This window comes from Micromys minutus (assembly GCF_963924665.1).
Source record: "Micromys minutus genome assembly, chromosome: 21".
Taxonomy (NCBI): Eukaryota; Metazoa; Chordata; class Mammalia; order Rodentia; family Muridae; genus Micromys; species Micromys minutus.
The window spans coordinates 43826517-43844143 of NC_137956.1; the positions used below are offsets into that span (position 1 = coordinate 43826517).

Consider the following 17627-nt stretch of genomic DNA (forward strand, 5'->3'; position numbering starts at 1 on the left):
TCTGCTTTTCTAGGCTAGCAAGCCACAGGCATATCTCCTAGGGATGAGGATGTTAGACACACTGAGGTAAACAGAGAAAAGCTGTTGCATCGATAAAAGATTTCTTTTCCTAAAAAAGAGCAAACCACACAACCTAACCCCACATAAACAACAGTATTCAAGAATACAAATACACCACAATTATGAATTTTAAATCCTATCCTTCCAACACCTATGCTTCTCTTTTTTTCACTTAGTAGCTTTTGGATTTCCTTGGCTCAATCTACAAAATGCACCCCACCATATGGTTCCAGTGCCCTCAAGGTTGCAGGGCTGCTGGCTTGTACCTCCTAAGCCTTCGGGAGAGAAGGGGGTGTGGACTCCACGGAGGAGCAAGGAGGGCCGCTAAAGAAGGAAATGCAAAGATTTGAGGTAGATAGAAATTATCACTACACAGGCTCAATCCCTGCACAAAAGAGAATTACATTCATCTGTAAAAAAATAAAAATTAAAAAAAAAAGAAAGAAAAAAAAAGGCTGAGGTAGGACTTAGGCAATGTTGTACTTTTGTTCTTTAAAAAAATAAAAATAAAGGGAAAAGAAAGAAAAAGAAATATCCCTGAGACAATTTCTTCTTTGAAATTCAAAAATGAGACACACATGCACACCCTAAACACAGAAACACCCAGAAGACACAATTAGAAGATGAGGATTCGATTGTTGCCAAAGTCCACCACGACGATCAAGCCATCCGGGGTGACCGCAATACCTGAGGGGCGGTCCATCTGCCCGAAGCCACTGCCTTGAGCACCAAACTTGCACAGGAAGCTGCCGTTTGCCTCAAACATCTGCACACGGTGATTTCTGGAATCGGCTACAATGATTCGCCCTTCCTGGTCCACAGCCACACCCTGTGGTCGCAGGAACTGCCCATTGCCGGTGCCCTCCGAGCCCAAGAATCGGGCAGATTGGCAATCAGGGTGAATAACCAGAAGCCGGTGGTTGTTGAAATCGGTGACTACCAGGTGACCTTCCTGGTTGAAAGCCACGCCCCTCGGAGAGTCGAAGTGCTTCCAGAGAGATCCCTCGAAGCCGTACTTATTCAGGAAGACCCCATCAGGTCCAAACAGCTGGATGCGATGGTTTCGGGTGTCTGAAACCAGGATCTTGCCTTCAGAATTCACCGCTACATCCCACGGGTAGTTAAACTGCCCGTTCTTGGTTCCTTTCTCACCAAACTTCAGAAGGAACTGGCCCTCGAAGGTGAAGATCTGAATGCGATGGTTGTCTTTGTCAGCCACGACGATCCTGCGGGAGGCGTCACAGGCCACCCCAGCTGGTCGGTCAAACTGCCCAGGCCGAGAACCTAGGGTACCGAACTTGTGGTGGAAAGAGCCACAGGGCTTAAACACCTGGATTCTGTTATTGCTGCGGTCGGCCACGATGATGTAGCCCTCCTTGTCGACGCTCACACCCCAGGGCCTGCAGAGCTTGCCCTCGGCGTCACCTTCACTGCCAAAGCTCAACCCAGGGAGCCCGATGCCCACGTAGCTGCGGCCCGACTTGACCACCACCTTGAAGGGGCTGTTCTCAATATGCTGATTGTACAGTGTCACCGACACCAAGTGCTCACCCTCGAGCTGGGGCCTGTAGCTCACTATGTAAGTCCCATTCTGCTGGTCACTCACTTCCGCACCAAACAGGTTTCCATCCGGGCCGAGGACCACAACTGACATCAGGTCACCTCCTGAGAGGCGGGGCTCACCATCGTGGTCATAGCCCATGACAGTAAAGGAGGCCACCTTCCCCTGAAGGGCTCGCTTGATGCCATCTCCGGCAGCCTTTGTGAGCGGGGCAAAGGCCCCGCTGCTGACAAAGCCGAAAGACTTGAGGGCAAGGTACAGGGCCTGGTCAGGGGGCGTGAACATAACTCGATCGTCTTCTTGGGGCTGCAGGAGGCCCCGGATGGTCTTGAGCTCCTGCACCTGGGCCAGCATCCGGTCTCGGGCCAGCAGGATGTCCAGGGCTCGGCCCTCTTCCAGGACCTGCTGGACAGCGCTGATGGTGCTCTCCAACTTGTTGAGGCTCTGCCGCAGCTTCTCCACCTGCAGGTACAGAGACTTCGCCTTCACCTGGCGGATCTTCTCCACCTGGAGGACAGAGGAAACAGAAACTTGGAACCAAGCAAGGAGAGCAGTGTGGAGCCCAGAACCTCGATTTGGGGTGTCTGTGGAAATAGGACATTAGCACCTGACAATGCAACAGAACATTTCTCTTTGCTGCAGTCAAATCCTAGTAACAGCCACCCATTCTAGGTAAGCTGTCCCACCCTCTGAAGTTTAAAAAAAAATAATAATAATCAACTCACATACTTTGCTTAGGACCATGACGTCCTGGTGCTCTTGAGCAGAGAGCTACAGAAAGTCGACTGTGGAATTAAGGGTCAACTTTTCTGAGGTCTGGATTCAAAACTAAAGAAATTCAATCATTTTAATTGTGTGTGTGTGTGTGTGTGTGTGTGGGGGGGAGAGAGAGAGAGAGAGAGAGAGAGAGAGAGAGAGCGAGCGCAGGTGCCCAGAGGTCAGAGGTGCTGAATTCTTGGAATACAAAGATATTCTGGTCCCCCTAGAAGAGCTAGTCCATGTTCTCTCTTTCTACTTCGTTTCCTTCTTTTTTTTTTGGGGGGGGGGGGGGGGTCCTGATCATGTAGTCTTGATTGGTCTGAAACTTGCTATTTAAAAAACCAGGCTATATTTGAACACACAGAAAGCCACCTAATTACCTAAAATTACCTAAAGGGCACGTGCCCCCACACCTGAAACTCCAGTTCTAGAGGGACCCATGGTCCCGCAGGCACCCACACTCACATATACATTTTAAAAGATTTCTAATTTTAAGGGTATTGGGGGTAGGTGGGTGGGACTAAGAAGCTATCTCTACAGCACAGTACTAGATCAGAACAAGCCACCCCACAGGAGGCCTCTCTTGTAAGTCAGCTTTGTAACCCTGTGTTCAGAATAGCCAAAGAATCCCGTCGAGCACCAGGACACACAACCAGAAAGGCTAAGGTGCTGGTTATAGGGTAGGAGTCTTCCCAGCTGATTGCTATCTGAAAGCCTACCAGTATGCCCGGCTATCTTCCCAGCCTTCAACAGGAAGGACAGCAGACACACAGACAGACAGACACACACACACTCCCCCCACATCGCCAAATGGAAGCTTTACCATGTGGGGGTCAAAAAGTGCAACCAGCCAGGACACCCAAAATAAGGACTGTTTCCTACCCACCCATCTGCTAACAAGAGTTCTGATTGTCTCCCTCCGCTGGCCTCCTTTTCAGAATGCACAACAGAAAACCTGAGCCCGGGCCCTTCCTGGCTCCCCGGGAACTTCTGAAAGGGTTTCTTGTTGTCTTGCTACATGAGTGACACCCAGCATTCCAGGGACACCCCCCACACCTCAAACTTTCTGGAACACTACCAACTCTTTCTAAACTTAGAGCTTGGGCCTCGGATCTTGAAACTAGACTTGAGTTCTGCGCAGGCCAGGCCTGAGGAAGCCGTGCGGGACGTTACCTTCCATAACAGCTCACACTCACGCTCCTCCAGAGCTTTCTTGTGGCGAGCTGTGACAGCCTTGACCTCCGACTGGACCACCTTCGCCTTCATCTCCACCTGTTCTGCCACAGTCTGGGCCTGCTCAATGCTCAGCTGGGAGAAAAAAAGCAAGGAAAACCTTGAGGCATCGGAAGGGACGTCACTTACCTCGTGTGCAGCGGCTTCCGACAGACCTGCAGAGCTCACGCTTGCTGGCACCTGCTGATGTGTAACTGAGAGTTGCTGGCAAAGGTCGAGTGTCTTTGTCTCAGAAGTGGCACCTCCAGAGAGTATCAGACTATGAAGGGATGCTCTTAACAGGTCACTGCGGCTGGGTTTGTGGGGAACGAAGGTCAGGTGTGAAGTAGCTCTGAGCTTGCTACAGATTTCCTAGACTGACTCCCCCACACCTGAAGGAAATCCTGCAGGCTGGGAGGTCCCTCTTGGGATCCCAGGGTAAGGATGGACTGGAGGTTAGTGGTCTCTCCACCACACGTGCATCAGTTTCTAGCATCTCTCCTAAACCAACTAATCCGTGTGCACTCTGGGAGTACCACCTCATCTAATCCTCAACCACACCCTGCAGTCGGGGTCCCTATGTCTCACAGCACCAGCCACAGGACAACAGGCAGCTTAATCGGACATATTGTTCATAAAAAATTAACTCGGACAGAAGGCCTGGTGTGTTCGTTAATATTACATGAAGTTCCTCAAAAAGGTCGAAAGGATTTCTTTCAGACACTGAGAGGGAGGGAGACCGAGATTTTGACGTGACTGTCAGAGGAGCCTGTTTGAGAGCAGACAATCCTATCCCGTAGGTACTAAAAGTGTAAGGCATAGATGGAGCCGAACCCACGAGACGCAGCGACTGAGACCAGCCTGGGCAGGACTCCCTGGGTACGAGATGGGATGTGGTACTAATGGTCTAGGGCTTCAGCACCTCCGGCTGGTGCGGTATGTTACGAAGGTAACCCAGGTTCAAATCTCGGCTCCAACTAGGTCTAAGCAGGCATTTACCACAATCCTCTCAAACCTGAGACAGCTTCTGCCAGTTGACCATGGCTGCTGTTCGTGGTTCAGTGACTAGTAAATGAAATGTGTAAAACACAGAGGTATGTGGAAGGTGCTTGTTTTTTAAAATTACACTCATTTTACTCTGTGTGTGAGTGAGTGAGTGAGTGTGTGTGTGGGGGGGGGGGGGTCCACATGCATAAGCCAGGCATATATGTGGAGCCCAATGATGGATGGAACTCAAGCCATCGGGCTTGGCAAGACACCTTTCCTATTGAGCCATGCTGCCTGTCTCTAACTCACACTTCTTACCATTTTGTAGCAAAATCCAAGACGGAAAGCTACCACCACGTGACATTCTGCACCCACCCCAAGCGCAGCCACCAGTGTAGAGAATTCTCACCCCGAAACAAACTCTGCAAGTGCCAACAGACTTCCTGTGCTTCCTCCCCTCCGAACATCACTTATCTACTGGTGCTACAGGTCCACGAGTCACAGCCCCTCTCCTAGTGACAACATATGGTGGATAGTACTGTACTTGATGCTGTCAGGCTGACTGGGACTCCTACACGCTACACCCCCTTGACTGGATTAGAAGGGACACGTGAGTGTTGTGCAAGCCACAACTATAGCTCGCTGGGGCTGGAGAGATGGCTCAGTGGTTAAGAGCACTGACTGCTCTTCTAGAAGTCCCGAGTTCAAATCCCAGCAACCACATGGTGGCTCACAGCCATCTGTAATGGGATCTGATGCCCTCTTCTCACCCGTGTGTCTGAAGTCAGCTGCAGTGAACTCATAGACATAAATCTTAAGAAAAAAGGAGAGAGCTTACTGCTTGTCTTAGTTAGGGTTTTACTGCTGTTAACAGACACCATGACCTACAGTTCTATTTCTTTTAAGACAGGCCAGGGTCTCAGAACAAGAATGAGGACAGGAGGAAGAACAGGAAGGGAGGAGAGGAGGAGGAAAAGGGGAGCAGGAAGACAAACCTCTTTCTAAATATGCAAACCGAGGGGCCAGCAAGCTCTCAGTAGGTGAAGGTGCTCGCTGCAAGCTGACAACCCAAGTGGCAGAAGAACACATAAAACTTGTCCATATGACAAGGTTGTACATGCAGTTCCTACATACAAAACTCAATAATAAAACTACATGGACCGGATACCCATTTAGTGAATTACAGTAGTTTATGTTAATGCAATACTGCCTTTTTAGGCCAATCATCTTTAAAGTGACTTTCAAACATGTAACAATTTTGTCCTAGGGTTACCCGAGCTAACAACCATGAGAACAATGATCAGCTTGCTCCAGGCCAGTCTGCTGTGGGCATTCACTTTCAGGGACTCCAACTTGGGTCAGGCTGACACAACTGTCAGCACACTATGCAAATGTCATGTTCAGCGAGTCTCATGCGTGTCCCAGCACGTCCCCAGAGACCTCTGGGTCTATTGCTGGTTGTACTGGAAGATCTGTTTCTTCCCAGCGGGCAGAAGAGACATAATAACAACTGAGCAATCACGGACTCTGTCAAGGGGCAATGAGTCTGTCCTGTTCACATTCCAGCAGGTACTGGATCTGCAGGGCACAGGAACTGGAACAGGGAAAGTAACAGAGCACAGGACTGCGTGGCAGGCTTAACAGTTAGAGATCTCCACTCCACAGAGCTGATTTTGTGTCTGCGTGGATGTCTATGCACCGAAAGCATGCAGTGTCCACATCGGCCGGAAGTGGGCCTGGGATAAGAGGAACCTAATCTGGACATTTGACTGTTACACGGCATCGATGGAAAAGACGAGAGACCAGCACAGGTCAACTTCACACTCCATCTCTGCTAAATCCTGAGCAGCCACTCTGTGTGGGTTAGAGGCTGGGATGAAACCCGTTCCCAAGGTACAGCCAGGAACTTGGTTGCCCAAACACTCCTAACGATCCACCACATTAAACATAACTAACAACCTGACAATCATGATGTGTAACTCCCGTTCCAGGGTTCAATGCCGCCTTCTGCTTCTATGGGCACGGAGCATTCAGATGGCTTTCCAGGCAAAACACCAACATGCGGAGTAATTTCTTTGGTTGGGAGAGAGAGACAGACACACACACACACACAGAGAGAGACAGAGAAAGAGAGAGAGAGAGACAGACAGACAGACAGAGAACCCACCATCACCAACAGCTATGTGCAACAGGCAAACCTGCCTCCCTGCCAAGCTCAATTCCTGGGACCTGCATGTTTTAAGAAAATGGACTTCTTCAAGCTGTTCTCTGACCTTGAACCACACACACCATTATCATCAACAACAACTACTGTATGTAATACTTTCAAGAGATAGTGAATCCTCTCCTCCCTCATATTAGGAGGCGCGCTGGTGTGTGGGTGTTTTTTTTTTTTTTTTTTTTTTTTTTTTTTTTGGAGACAGGGTTTTTTCTCTGTGTAGCTCTGGCTGTCCTGGAACTCTGTAGACTAGACTGGCCTCAAACTCAAGAGATTTGCCTGCCTCTGCCTCCCCAGTGCTAGGATTAAAGGTGTGGGTTACCACCACCCAGCTTCATTCATGTACATCTTTTATTTTTCTTAGGATTTATTTATTTATAATATGTAAGCACACTGTCGCTGTCCTTCAGACACACCAGAAGAGGGCATCAGATTCCATTACAGATGGTTGTGAGCCACCCTGTGGTTGCTGGGATTTGAACTCAGGACCTCCAGAAGAGCAGTCAGTGCTCTAACCACTGAGCATCTCTCCAGCCCAGGCATGTTACCTTATATGTATAGGTGAATGTGCATGTGTGTAAGCAGATGAATGCCAGAGCAGGGCATCCCATCAAAAGGTTACAAAGGTGTCCCGATGTCAGTTCTGGGATCGAAGATCCGGTCCTGATAGAACAGTTTTGAGGTTTCAGTTTTTTTCTTCAAGATAGTATTTGTGTAGCCCTGGCTACCCTGGAACTAGCTTTGTAGACCAGGCCGGCCTTGAACTCAGAGAGATACACCTACCTGCCTCTTGTTGAGGTTTACTCCCCCCAGCACAGCTGTTCCATGCCCACCAGCTATTCCATATTGTTGCTGTACACGCCTGCCAGTCACTGACGCAGAAAAACAACTTGACTCAGAGCCGGGTCATGCTGACCACATACCCTGTTCTGAACTGTATAAGGTTTGTTATTCTTACGAAACTCCACAACTATAAACTTCATGTAGAACCCAACAAATTAAAGGTCAATATGGCCTGAGTCAGGACTACTGGACAGAACTTCTAATGCTTGTGTTTGAGCTCATTGGTTCTTGTTTTTCCAGCTTTAGCCTTTATAAGCTGCTGTCCCTAAAGAAATGTCCAGCACACAGATTTGAGCCATTGCCCTGGTCCATCCATCTTGGGTTGTGCGTTCAACAAACCAGCCCTGTCTGACTAAGATCGATGTTCATGTGATTTGTGGGGGTGACTCCTGGACCCTAACAGTCTGCAGCTCCACCACCCTACCCAGTAAATATTCTCAACCACCGAGCCACATGCTTGCAGTGCCTACAGAGGCCAGAAGATCGAGTTGAATCCCCTGAAGCTTTGTGAACCAACCACCCTGTACAGGGGGTGGGAAACCTCTGTGTGAGCCTGAACAGATGACATCTACACGCCCGGTGACTAAGTAGACCCAATTAGATCAGTGGCAGAGCCATCTTCCCAGGCCTTGGGCACCAAAGGACAGTCATACATCCCACCTGCAAATCCAAACATTTCTCATAGAAAAACAGAAGGTATGGTCGCGCATAACAGCATACACCTACAACCCCGGCACTCAGGAGCACTGCTGTCCTGGATGAGCTATACAGCACCAATGACTCCCCGATATATGCCCTTGTGACAGGACTCCACCCTGTAGCTAAATGGCTCTCAGTGTGTCGGGGGACACAACACTTGTGTTGCTAAATGGCAGTAGCCCAGGAGCAAACATTTGTATGGTGTGAAAACTGGGCCACACCAACCTTCTGTCCTTGGAGACAAACTCTTTCTGTGGTTCATGCCAGAAATAAACCAGTTTAGTAGTTATGGCTTCAGGAAAGCCAGCTGACCTCACCTTTTACCTGCCCCACCCCATGCTGGCACCTGAGGGAAGAAACACTCAGAGCCCAGTTAGGTAGGAGACGTGCTCCTGGGCTCACAGTTGGTGTAGGTGTATCCATTAGCATAACATGGCTCAACCCCAATGCACCCGGATCCTCTACCCAGCATGCCTCAGTCTCTCAACCAACAGTAGTCACCAACTAAAATCCTCTTTGCTGAAAGCTGAGTCTTCTGCATGCGAGATCTCACCATTTAACCACTTACTTCTAAGCCAACAGTACATCTGTGAGGCTTAAGCTTTTCAGTTAATTTTACGTATATCACTGTTCTCTTGCGCATGTGATGTGTGTATATGTACACACCCTGAGGGGTCAGATCCCTCCAATTGGAATTATGGATGGTGTGAGCCACCATGTAGGTACTGCAAAAGCCCGGGCTTAACAGCTGAGCCTCCTCACAGCTCCTCCGTCAAATCTTGACAAGTCAATTCTCTCCCCAAAGTAGCTGAGCCTACCAAGCACAAAAACAAAAACAGCCTAAACTGGGCAGTACTAGTGCACACCTTTAATCCCATCACTCAGGAGGCAGAGGCAGGCGGAGCTTTGTGAGGGAGGCCAGCCTGGTCTACAGAGCAGCCAGGACCACACAAGTAAAACCCTGTCTCAGAAACAATGTACAGCATTAATTTTATCACATCCCCTGGCCTGCCTAAGTGTTCTCAGTCTCCTTGCACAGAAAGGTAGGCAGATACGGTGACACCTCCCTCAATCCCAACAGAGACAGGAGGATTCCTATGAATAGGAGGCTAGCATGGGCTATAAATCAAGTTCCAGAATAGTCTAGAGTCACTAGAAAGACCCCATCTCAATTTAAAAACACCAGAGGCTCTGGAGGAAGAGAGTATTTGAGATTTACACAAAGACCGAGAAGGTGGACAGGTAACTGCAGCTCTCTGAGCCTCAGGTCAGAGGCGTGGCCACCGACAGTTATCCAGGAGACAGGGCAAAACAGTTTTTAGGGAATCTTAACTTTTCAGCAGTACAAGAGAAGACATGGGGCACGTCATCAGTGGAAACATAATCATGTTGTCACAAAGCAGAACACCGGAGACACAGTGACACAAGACGAAACACTGCACAGGACTTTTGGTTTTTGTTCTGCTATCTTCAGACACAGTCTAATATGTCCAAGGCATGCCTGGAATTCCAAAGTTCCAGGTCAAGGGGCACTAGTCCCTGAACTGTTTAGGTATTAATAATTTCTCTCAAGGAGAACCCAGATTTGGATCCCAGTGGCCTGTAGGACAAATTTAAGTATCTGTAACTCCCAGTTCCAGGGGGTTCCAATGCCCTCTTCTGGCTTCTGTGGGCACTGCACACAGAGACAAACACATGAAACAAAAAATCTTTTCAAAAATAAATGGCAAGAAACACCTGACACTCCAGAAACAAATTCTTTAACCTGTATTTGAACATCAAGTTTCATCAGGAAAATAAAAATAAAAATAAATCGAATCAGAAAAAGACTTCTCCGGTGTTACACACAGAGACCAAATTAGTTGAGACACTTGGTCAATAAACCCTGCCAACTGTTTAAATGTTTAATTCTGAGCTCCCTCACAAGAAAATGACTTAGAAACTTTATTTAACCTGGATATTTAAGAATGTAGACAATGACAGAGGACGTTAGGACCCAGGGACGGTTCTAAGACACTGAACATTAAATGCCCCATGTTCAGGTCTCAGTCTTCAATTTGGCAATCTGTGTACCAAACACCAAAAGACCTAAAGAACATCAAGTGTTCCTGCTCTCTGCTGTTGACGAAAACCAATGCTTGCTAACTTCAGGGGAAGCTGAAACAACCAGCAAAGGGAACCCAGTAACTGGGAACATGGGCCTGACATCTTCTGGATGCTGCTAGGAGCCTTTCAGAGACCTCAGTAGAGACCTCTGGTCTCTAGTCCATGACACCAGGAAGTATACCTGCCTGCCCGTCTTCCACATGTACGTTTGAGTGAACAAGATGTGTGACTGACCTGAATGGCCTGGCGGCCCTGCTGGGCATCAGCCAGCAGCTGGATGGTGAGGGTCCGAGAGTCCTGCAGGGCATCCTGGAGGTAGGCGAAGCTGTGGCCACCGTGGCGGCCCAGCGTGCACTCTCTGCAGATGGGGACGGAGCAGGTGTCACAGTATAGATGCAGTACCTGGGGACCAGAGAGACAGGTGTGAACAGAGGGGAACAGCATAGATCCTAGACCCCAGAACCCTCCTCCAAACAATATGTACCCCTCCCTCATCCAAGACAAAACTGTCACAGCCAACGCCCGTGTTCTTCCACACATGCCCAATGCCCCAAACCCAGGTGCCATATCCCACTTCAGCCTGAGTCGGTTCACAACCCGGAAACCACCAAGTCAGGGGTCATAGAGGCAGTCTGGGGGGGCTTAAGCAGGGCAGAGTTCCTGTGTCTCAGGAGATCTAGAAAGTTCTATGATTCTGTGTCTGGGATTGGTGGTCTGAATGAAGGAGTTGTCTGTGGGCACTCTACATGAAGCAAGGCCAGGAGATAGTACAGTACTTCCTGGCCCTCCGTCAGGCAGCCGGTCAGTCTGTCTGTCTCCTGGGCACACCAGCAGGCTACAGGAGGAAGCTTCTGGAATTGTGGCCAAAAGCTAACAGTAAGGTCAGCCTGCCCAAGTGAACAGATTCCCTAAGAACCCATGGAAACCAACCACTCCTCCCCCTCGGTAAATGTCTCCTGGATTGATTTCAAGAGCAGCCGGGGGTGGGGGAAAGCTGACACGCGACACAGGGAATCCATGTGTAAGCTGGATTCTCTGCCACACGCAGCAACACACTTAAATCTCCTCCTGCAGACAGGAGGTGGTGTAGGTGTTCAGGACCACACAGCAGGGATGATCTAAGCCTAGCACACGGCTGGCTGCCCCACTCAACAAAACACAAGAGTCTTGGCCCCGGGAGACAGCCTTGAAGGCTGGAGGAGGAGGAGGCTAATGTAAAATAATTTAGGTAGAGATTCCCAAGAATGGAGTTGAGAAGAGCCACCGTGAGGGAGATGTTGCTTCCTGTGCCGAGTTGCCGCCCCAGAGCATGGAGGTGAAGTGTGCGGTCTCACTAGGGCCTGGGAATTTACCCTACATCCAGAGACAGGAGATTTAGAATGCCCCCTTTTTACCTCACAGAGAGATGGGCCAGACCTTTTGTGGGGGTCTGCCCAAAGAAATGCAATTAAGTATCCAATTTTAATTGCTTTTTAACCAACACTGTAGACCAAAACCTTTGGGAGCAATCACTTTTTAAGCAGGTCTATCCTTTTAGAGTCATCTGCTAAAAATCCCCAAAATAATTCCAAATAACCAGCAAGAGGATGCTGAATGAATGTGGGGCAATCACTAGCAAGTTTCTAGGAGTGGGGGGCTGGGGGGCACCAAGAGAAATTCTACTGGGCTGGGCAATCTGGCCACATTCCTTCCCCTCGGCCCCTCCTCCTCTGGCCAAGGAAGAAAGGGCACCCCACCCACCGCCTTTCCAAAGGGATGTGTGAAAACCTCCCACCAGAAGGTGCCTTTTACATTGAAATAGACCAGGCTAAGGCCTTCCCCTTTCTAAGCCTTAGGTGGACTCACCCTTGCTTTCTCCAGAAGTGAAAGCAACTGGCTCTCTCCAGGACCAGAGGCCAGCACACCTCAGGCTCCTGAACCAGGACCACCTGTCCAGTGACATCCTCTGCCTGGCTTGAGATTCCCTCTAAACTGAGAAACAAATGGGGGGTTTGTCTGACTAGGTACCTCAGGAGACCCATTCCAACAAATCTCAGGAACCAGCCTGTCTGGGGACTGGACAACAGGAAGCAAAAGGCTTTCAAGTAATTCTGGGCTGAGATAAGAAACTGGGCTCCAAGCTGAAACTGTCCCTTTAGGCCTGGCCCACCCTGCACCAGAGCTTGTATGAAGCACAGGAACCCCTGAAGTCTTAGAGTAAGCCTCAAAGAAGGACTCTCTACAAATATGGGAAAGAAATCCTGGCCAGAGCAGGCGGTGGTGTCAGGACAGCCCAGATGCTTCTAAAATGAGTCAAAGGGAGTCTGACAGGAAACGTGGCCCGGACTTCAGGTCTCAACGGATGGGAGCAAATCTGGATTCCTTGTGAATGCAGACAGGCTAGCTGGCTTGAGGGGCAGAGCGGCACCCAAGTGGCTAGTAAGGAAATCCACGGATGCATAGAACAAACAGCCTCAGCGTGCTCATAACCTAAACCTTCAAATGCATTTTTAATTTAAATCACAACTTAAAACAATGCAATTTCAGAGTATGCAAAACTGTAAGATCAACTGTAAGTGTTCTAGTTGTGAATTGGAGTTATTTTTTGACAGTCTCGCAGTTGTCTGCCTGCCTTTTGTAAGACTAGGGAGGCAATATCAATCTATAGATAGATATAATCTCCATCCGATATATAATATATCCATCCAAACGAGTGAGGGAAAGCCACTCTGAAAATCATTCCAACAGTTGGAAGATTACTTGAAAAGTTGAGACTGGGGACTCAGGAGAAGACTCGGGGGATCTGGTGCTGCCTGCCAAGCCTGGCTACCAGTGCCTGATCCCAGGACCCACACGTGGGCAGAACAGACCCCATCAAGTAGGCTCTCCACATAACCTACACCTAAAGTAAACAAGTGTAATCTAGAAATATATGGGCCATCAACCTTTAAGAAAGAAAAAGAGAAGAGTATGCTAGACAAGAGCCTGTGGCCCCAAAAGTGGCAGCCACTACCGGGGAGCAGAAAAGGAAGGGGTGGAGCTCGCTGGTGGCACAAATTCCGGGGCCTACGTGCCGCCTGTTCGGGGCTACCCGGCAGATGCTTGGACACGCCCCCTCGAGCCTGGCGACAATCTGGCTGCTCTAGCTAAATGGAGCTAGCCTGACCTCTGCCCCTCCAAGTGACCACCCCCTTCCCTGCCCCCAGCTTCTAGAACGTCCCACCCCTCCCAGTCTTCCTCTCCCAAAATTTCTAAAATACCAAGCAGAGACAAAGGCCTAGGAATGTGGGCCCAGCAGGAAAGGAACAGGGAGGGGGTGGTGGGGGAAGACTAAAGAAAAAATAAATAAATAACAACACAAGGTAGGCAGGCTGGCCTATGTAGCTCCTGAAATAAAAATACTTTGTGTGTGTAATTTTTCTCAGTCCTACACCCAGCTCAGGCTGGGACATACACATGGAGGACACATCGGGAAACACAGGCAACTGTTCCAAGCACAGTGAGGAATACTAAAATGCAGGAAGGGGGGGGGCCCACCCACAAGCCACGGTCTCAAGTTTGTCAAAGTGTCCCAAGTGAGGTACATTATCAAGCACTATTTACCATTTTATTTATTTAAATCTTTCTGTTATCTCCTTCTCTGACCCAAGGCACCTGGTCTCTCACAAAGGAACCACCCAAGCACACACTGGCCACCGAACACCAACCTTCCCCCACCCCTATGTGCTCTCTAGGCTGCACACGGACCAGAGACCTGCTTTTAAAAAATCATAAACCAGGCTCCGGAGCACAGAAAAACATCTGCTATAAAGAACATCAGAACCAAGCTTTCCTGTCAGGCTGACACTGTGGCCCACTGGGTAAGGGTACTTGCTGCTCAGCCTGGCACCTGGTGTTGAGCTCAGAGAGCCACTAACAAACATGTGTTTGCAGAAGGAAAACTAGGGCTCTTAAAGCCAAAAAGCAAGCCCTCAGCAGGAGCCATATGCCCGAGGGCGCCACAACTGGGCAGCCTGGGGAGCTAGAAGGAAGCCTCCACACCATTAGGACTTCTATGGAAGGAGGGGGAGGGGGGTCAGCATTCACAAACTTGTAAAGATGGGTAACACTACTGGGTGAGGTGTTCACATGCATTCAGTCAGTCCCAGACCTTGGAAAACAGGCAGGAAGGTGTGAGTTTGGGACTAGCCTAGTCTACATAGCAAGTTCTGAGGCTAGAGAGACTCTGTCGCAAAAAATAAATAAATAAGCTGCATTTGCTCAGCACCACCAATGGGTCAAATGGTGGTGTGGGTTTTTTTATTATATATATATGGATGGGTGTTCTACATGCAATGCCCCCAGATGCCAGGGGAGGGCGTCAGTTATCTGGAGGAGCAGCCAGTGAGCAGTCTAAACACTGAGCCATTCCTCCAGCCCAGGGTTGCCTGTTATTTTCTTTATTGACAGTTTTCCAAGGAAACATTGAATTCTGGATCCAACCGCTCTCCTTCTCACTGGTGGCCCGAGTCCTCCTCCACTGCTGTAAGCACAGTGATTTCTCCTAAATCTCCCTCATTTGGGGCTCCCTTAAGTACAGGCTGTCCGGACCCTCAGTACCTGGCGGAAACAGGACTGGCTGCAGTTGGAAGCCAGCACTGGCATTGTAGTGAGGCCGACTGGTCTTGGTTTTTCCTCCTTGTTTTTCTGTGTAACTCTGGCTGTCCTACAAACTCACTTACTTTGTAGACCAGGCTGCCCCCAAACTCAAAGATCTGCCTGCCTCTTTGACTCCCAAATGCTAGGATTTAAGGCTGAGGCACAAGAGAAAAAAAAAAAAAAAAAGACCTCCCGCCTACTGCTTGATTTCTTCTCCTCAGGGTATCCAGTGTTGAGTGCATTACAATGTTTCGGTATGGTGCTAAGAATGGAATCCAGGGCCTGGCACATGCTAGAAAGCTTCCCTCCTGCAGGCCCTCAGACCCAACTAAAATCAGAAATACTTAAGCTTGTTTTTGTGGCTGAACTGGCCTCACACTGAAACCAGGGCTGGCCTGAAACCTGCTGTCCTCTTGTTTGCCATCTCCCACATGCTGAGATCCCTGGCAAATACCTTCCTGGGTCCTCACTAATGTTCTGGAACATACTGGCAGGGTGTTACCATATGAACAAATGACAGCTAATGTGACCGGTAGCTGGTCTAAGGAGCTGTGGGATGGAGAGATGGTGCAGTGGTTAAGACCCCCATCCCGCTCTTCCAAAATACCCAACAAACTTGCTTGGTTCTGGGGTAGGAGTGAGACAGGGTTTCCCCATGTACTTCTGGAACTTATTGTGTGGGCTGGGCTAGCCTCAGACCCATAGGGGTGCTGGGATGTGCCACCATGCAAAGCCCCAATTTCTTCACATGAAGGACATGTTGGGTGTTTTATAAATACAAATGGAGATGAGCCTTTGCCTGCCACCATCTTGTGACCTTAGTTTGAATCCTTGAAAATATGTGGTGGGGAAAGTGAGCACCTCCCGTGGGTTGTACTTGGCCCTCTAACATGTAATGTATGCACATGTAGTCTAACATGTGGTGTCTAGCACATGGTACGCCCTACACAGATACACATGAGACTTAAATATAAAAACATGGCAACGGCATGCATGCATGCTCGAATGAAGCCTGGGTCTATCTCTAGCTACATGTAAACACACTGCTGTGGTGGTGTAAGGATAATCAACAGTTCAAGGTCATCCTCAGCTACCTGGCCAAAGTACATGAAGGTTTGTCTCAACAATAAAGACTGTTCAAGTGTGGTCATCTTTGGTCCCAGCGGTTAAAAGACATAGGTAGGTTGGGGCCAGCCTGATCTACATACTGAGCTCCCAACCAGCCAGAGAGACACTGTGAGACCCTGTCTCCAAAAATAAAAACCACAATAAAAACCCTGCGAATCAGCCATGTAAAACGCATACAGGAAGAAATAAGCTATCGGTTGAGTCAATTACAAAGATGAATCTGATAATCACTCCTCTTCACGGAGAGAAAAGCTGAGACCCAAAGAGGATGGGAAAACAACCCCAACCTTTGGGGAGTTGTTCTGCATGCTGCAGCCACTCCAAGGGAGAAAAGTGGTCACACAGGTATGTTGTAATCAGAGCTCACAACACCAGCTCCAGGGGATCCAATGCCCTCTTCTGACCTCAGCAGGCACCAGGCACAAACAAGCTGTGCAGACATGCATACAAGCCAAATACTCACATAAAAAAATGAACCAATCCAAAAGATTACTAACAAAAGAAACCCCACAAACCTCACACTTGCACTCAGGTTCCAACGATGCTCAAAATCATACTCCCCGGAACTCTTCCTAATAAGGGACCCCTAAACGAGTTAGCTCTGGTGGCCCCACACTATCTGCTTCTAAGGGGTTTCCACAGTTCTTCCCTCAATTTCCCATTAGCTGTTACTTCTGTGCCCTCACACTAAATACCACCCTAAGCTCTATCTCACAGGAGGCAAGCAAGGACCAACTCCCTGGAGGTTTGCAAGGAAAATTAAATTTAAAAAAAATTATAATTCGAAGTCCGATTTACAGCACCCCTGGCCAGGGGGGTCACACAAAGCCTATGAAATCATTAGTTACCCAGCATGCGTCTGACCTCTGGTGTTCTAATGAGCCGCTGATGCAGCTTCCAGCCGGAAATAAGAGAGGTCTGTCCAAACAGGGAAACCACTGTTCATGTAAATCCTAAGACTTTCAAACCAGAAGCACCTAACACGGATATTTGAGAGTTTCAGTTCCTGCTGCCTCTGAGGTTGTAAGAACAAGTCGCAGTCTTAGTTGGCTATGTTCCTAGAACTGAGCCCCATCCCTTGCCACCTAAAAGGACTGCAGACCTGAAACCCTTTTACTCCCTCAAATGGCCAAGCAGGCTTCCTCCCTTGGACTGCTGCCTGCTTGGTGGGGGCCGTGGCCACGCATGGTTTTGAAAGCAAGGGAAAACACAAACTGGCCAAGATGAGAAGAGAAAAAAATACCTCAGACACCAACAGAGCCTGGGATATGACCTACTGAGTGAGTGCGTGCGTGCGTGCGTGCGGTTAGGTTGTTTGTTTTGGAGAAACTACCGAGGTAGCTCATTGGTTAAGCACAGTATGCTCTTACAGAATCTAGACCCCATAACTCCAGTTCCAGGAGACTGTCAAAAATAACAGAACCTTCTCTCTGCTGT

At 49.0% G+C, this 17627-nt stretch overlaps 1 protein-coding gene across 1 annotated transcript in view; it reads right to left on the bottom strand.

Moving 5' to 3' along the window:
• Positions 1 to 676: 676 nt before the first annotated feature.
• Positions 677 to 17627, bottom strand: part of TRIM71 (tripartite motif containing 71) — a gene marked incomplete at both ends in the record, with an annotated part of 43490 nt that continues 26539 nt past the window's right edge. The window contains 3 exons of the mRNA XM_080933994.1: positions 677 to 2128; positions 3554 to 3688; positions 10680 to 10847. Of these exons, the coding sequence (XP_080790120.1) occupies positions 677 to 2128; positions 3554 to 3688; positions 10680 to 10847 (1755 nt within the window). The remainder of the gene's footprint in view (positions 2129 to 3553; positions 3689 to 10679; positions 10848 to 17627) is intronic.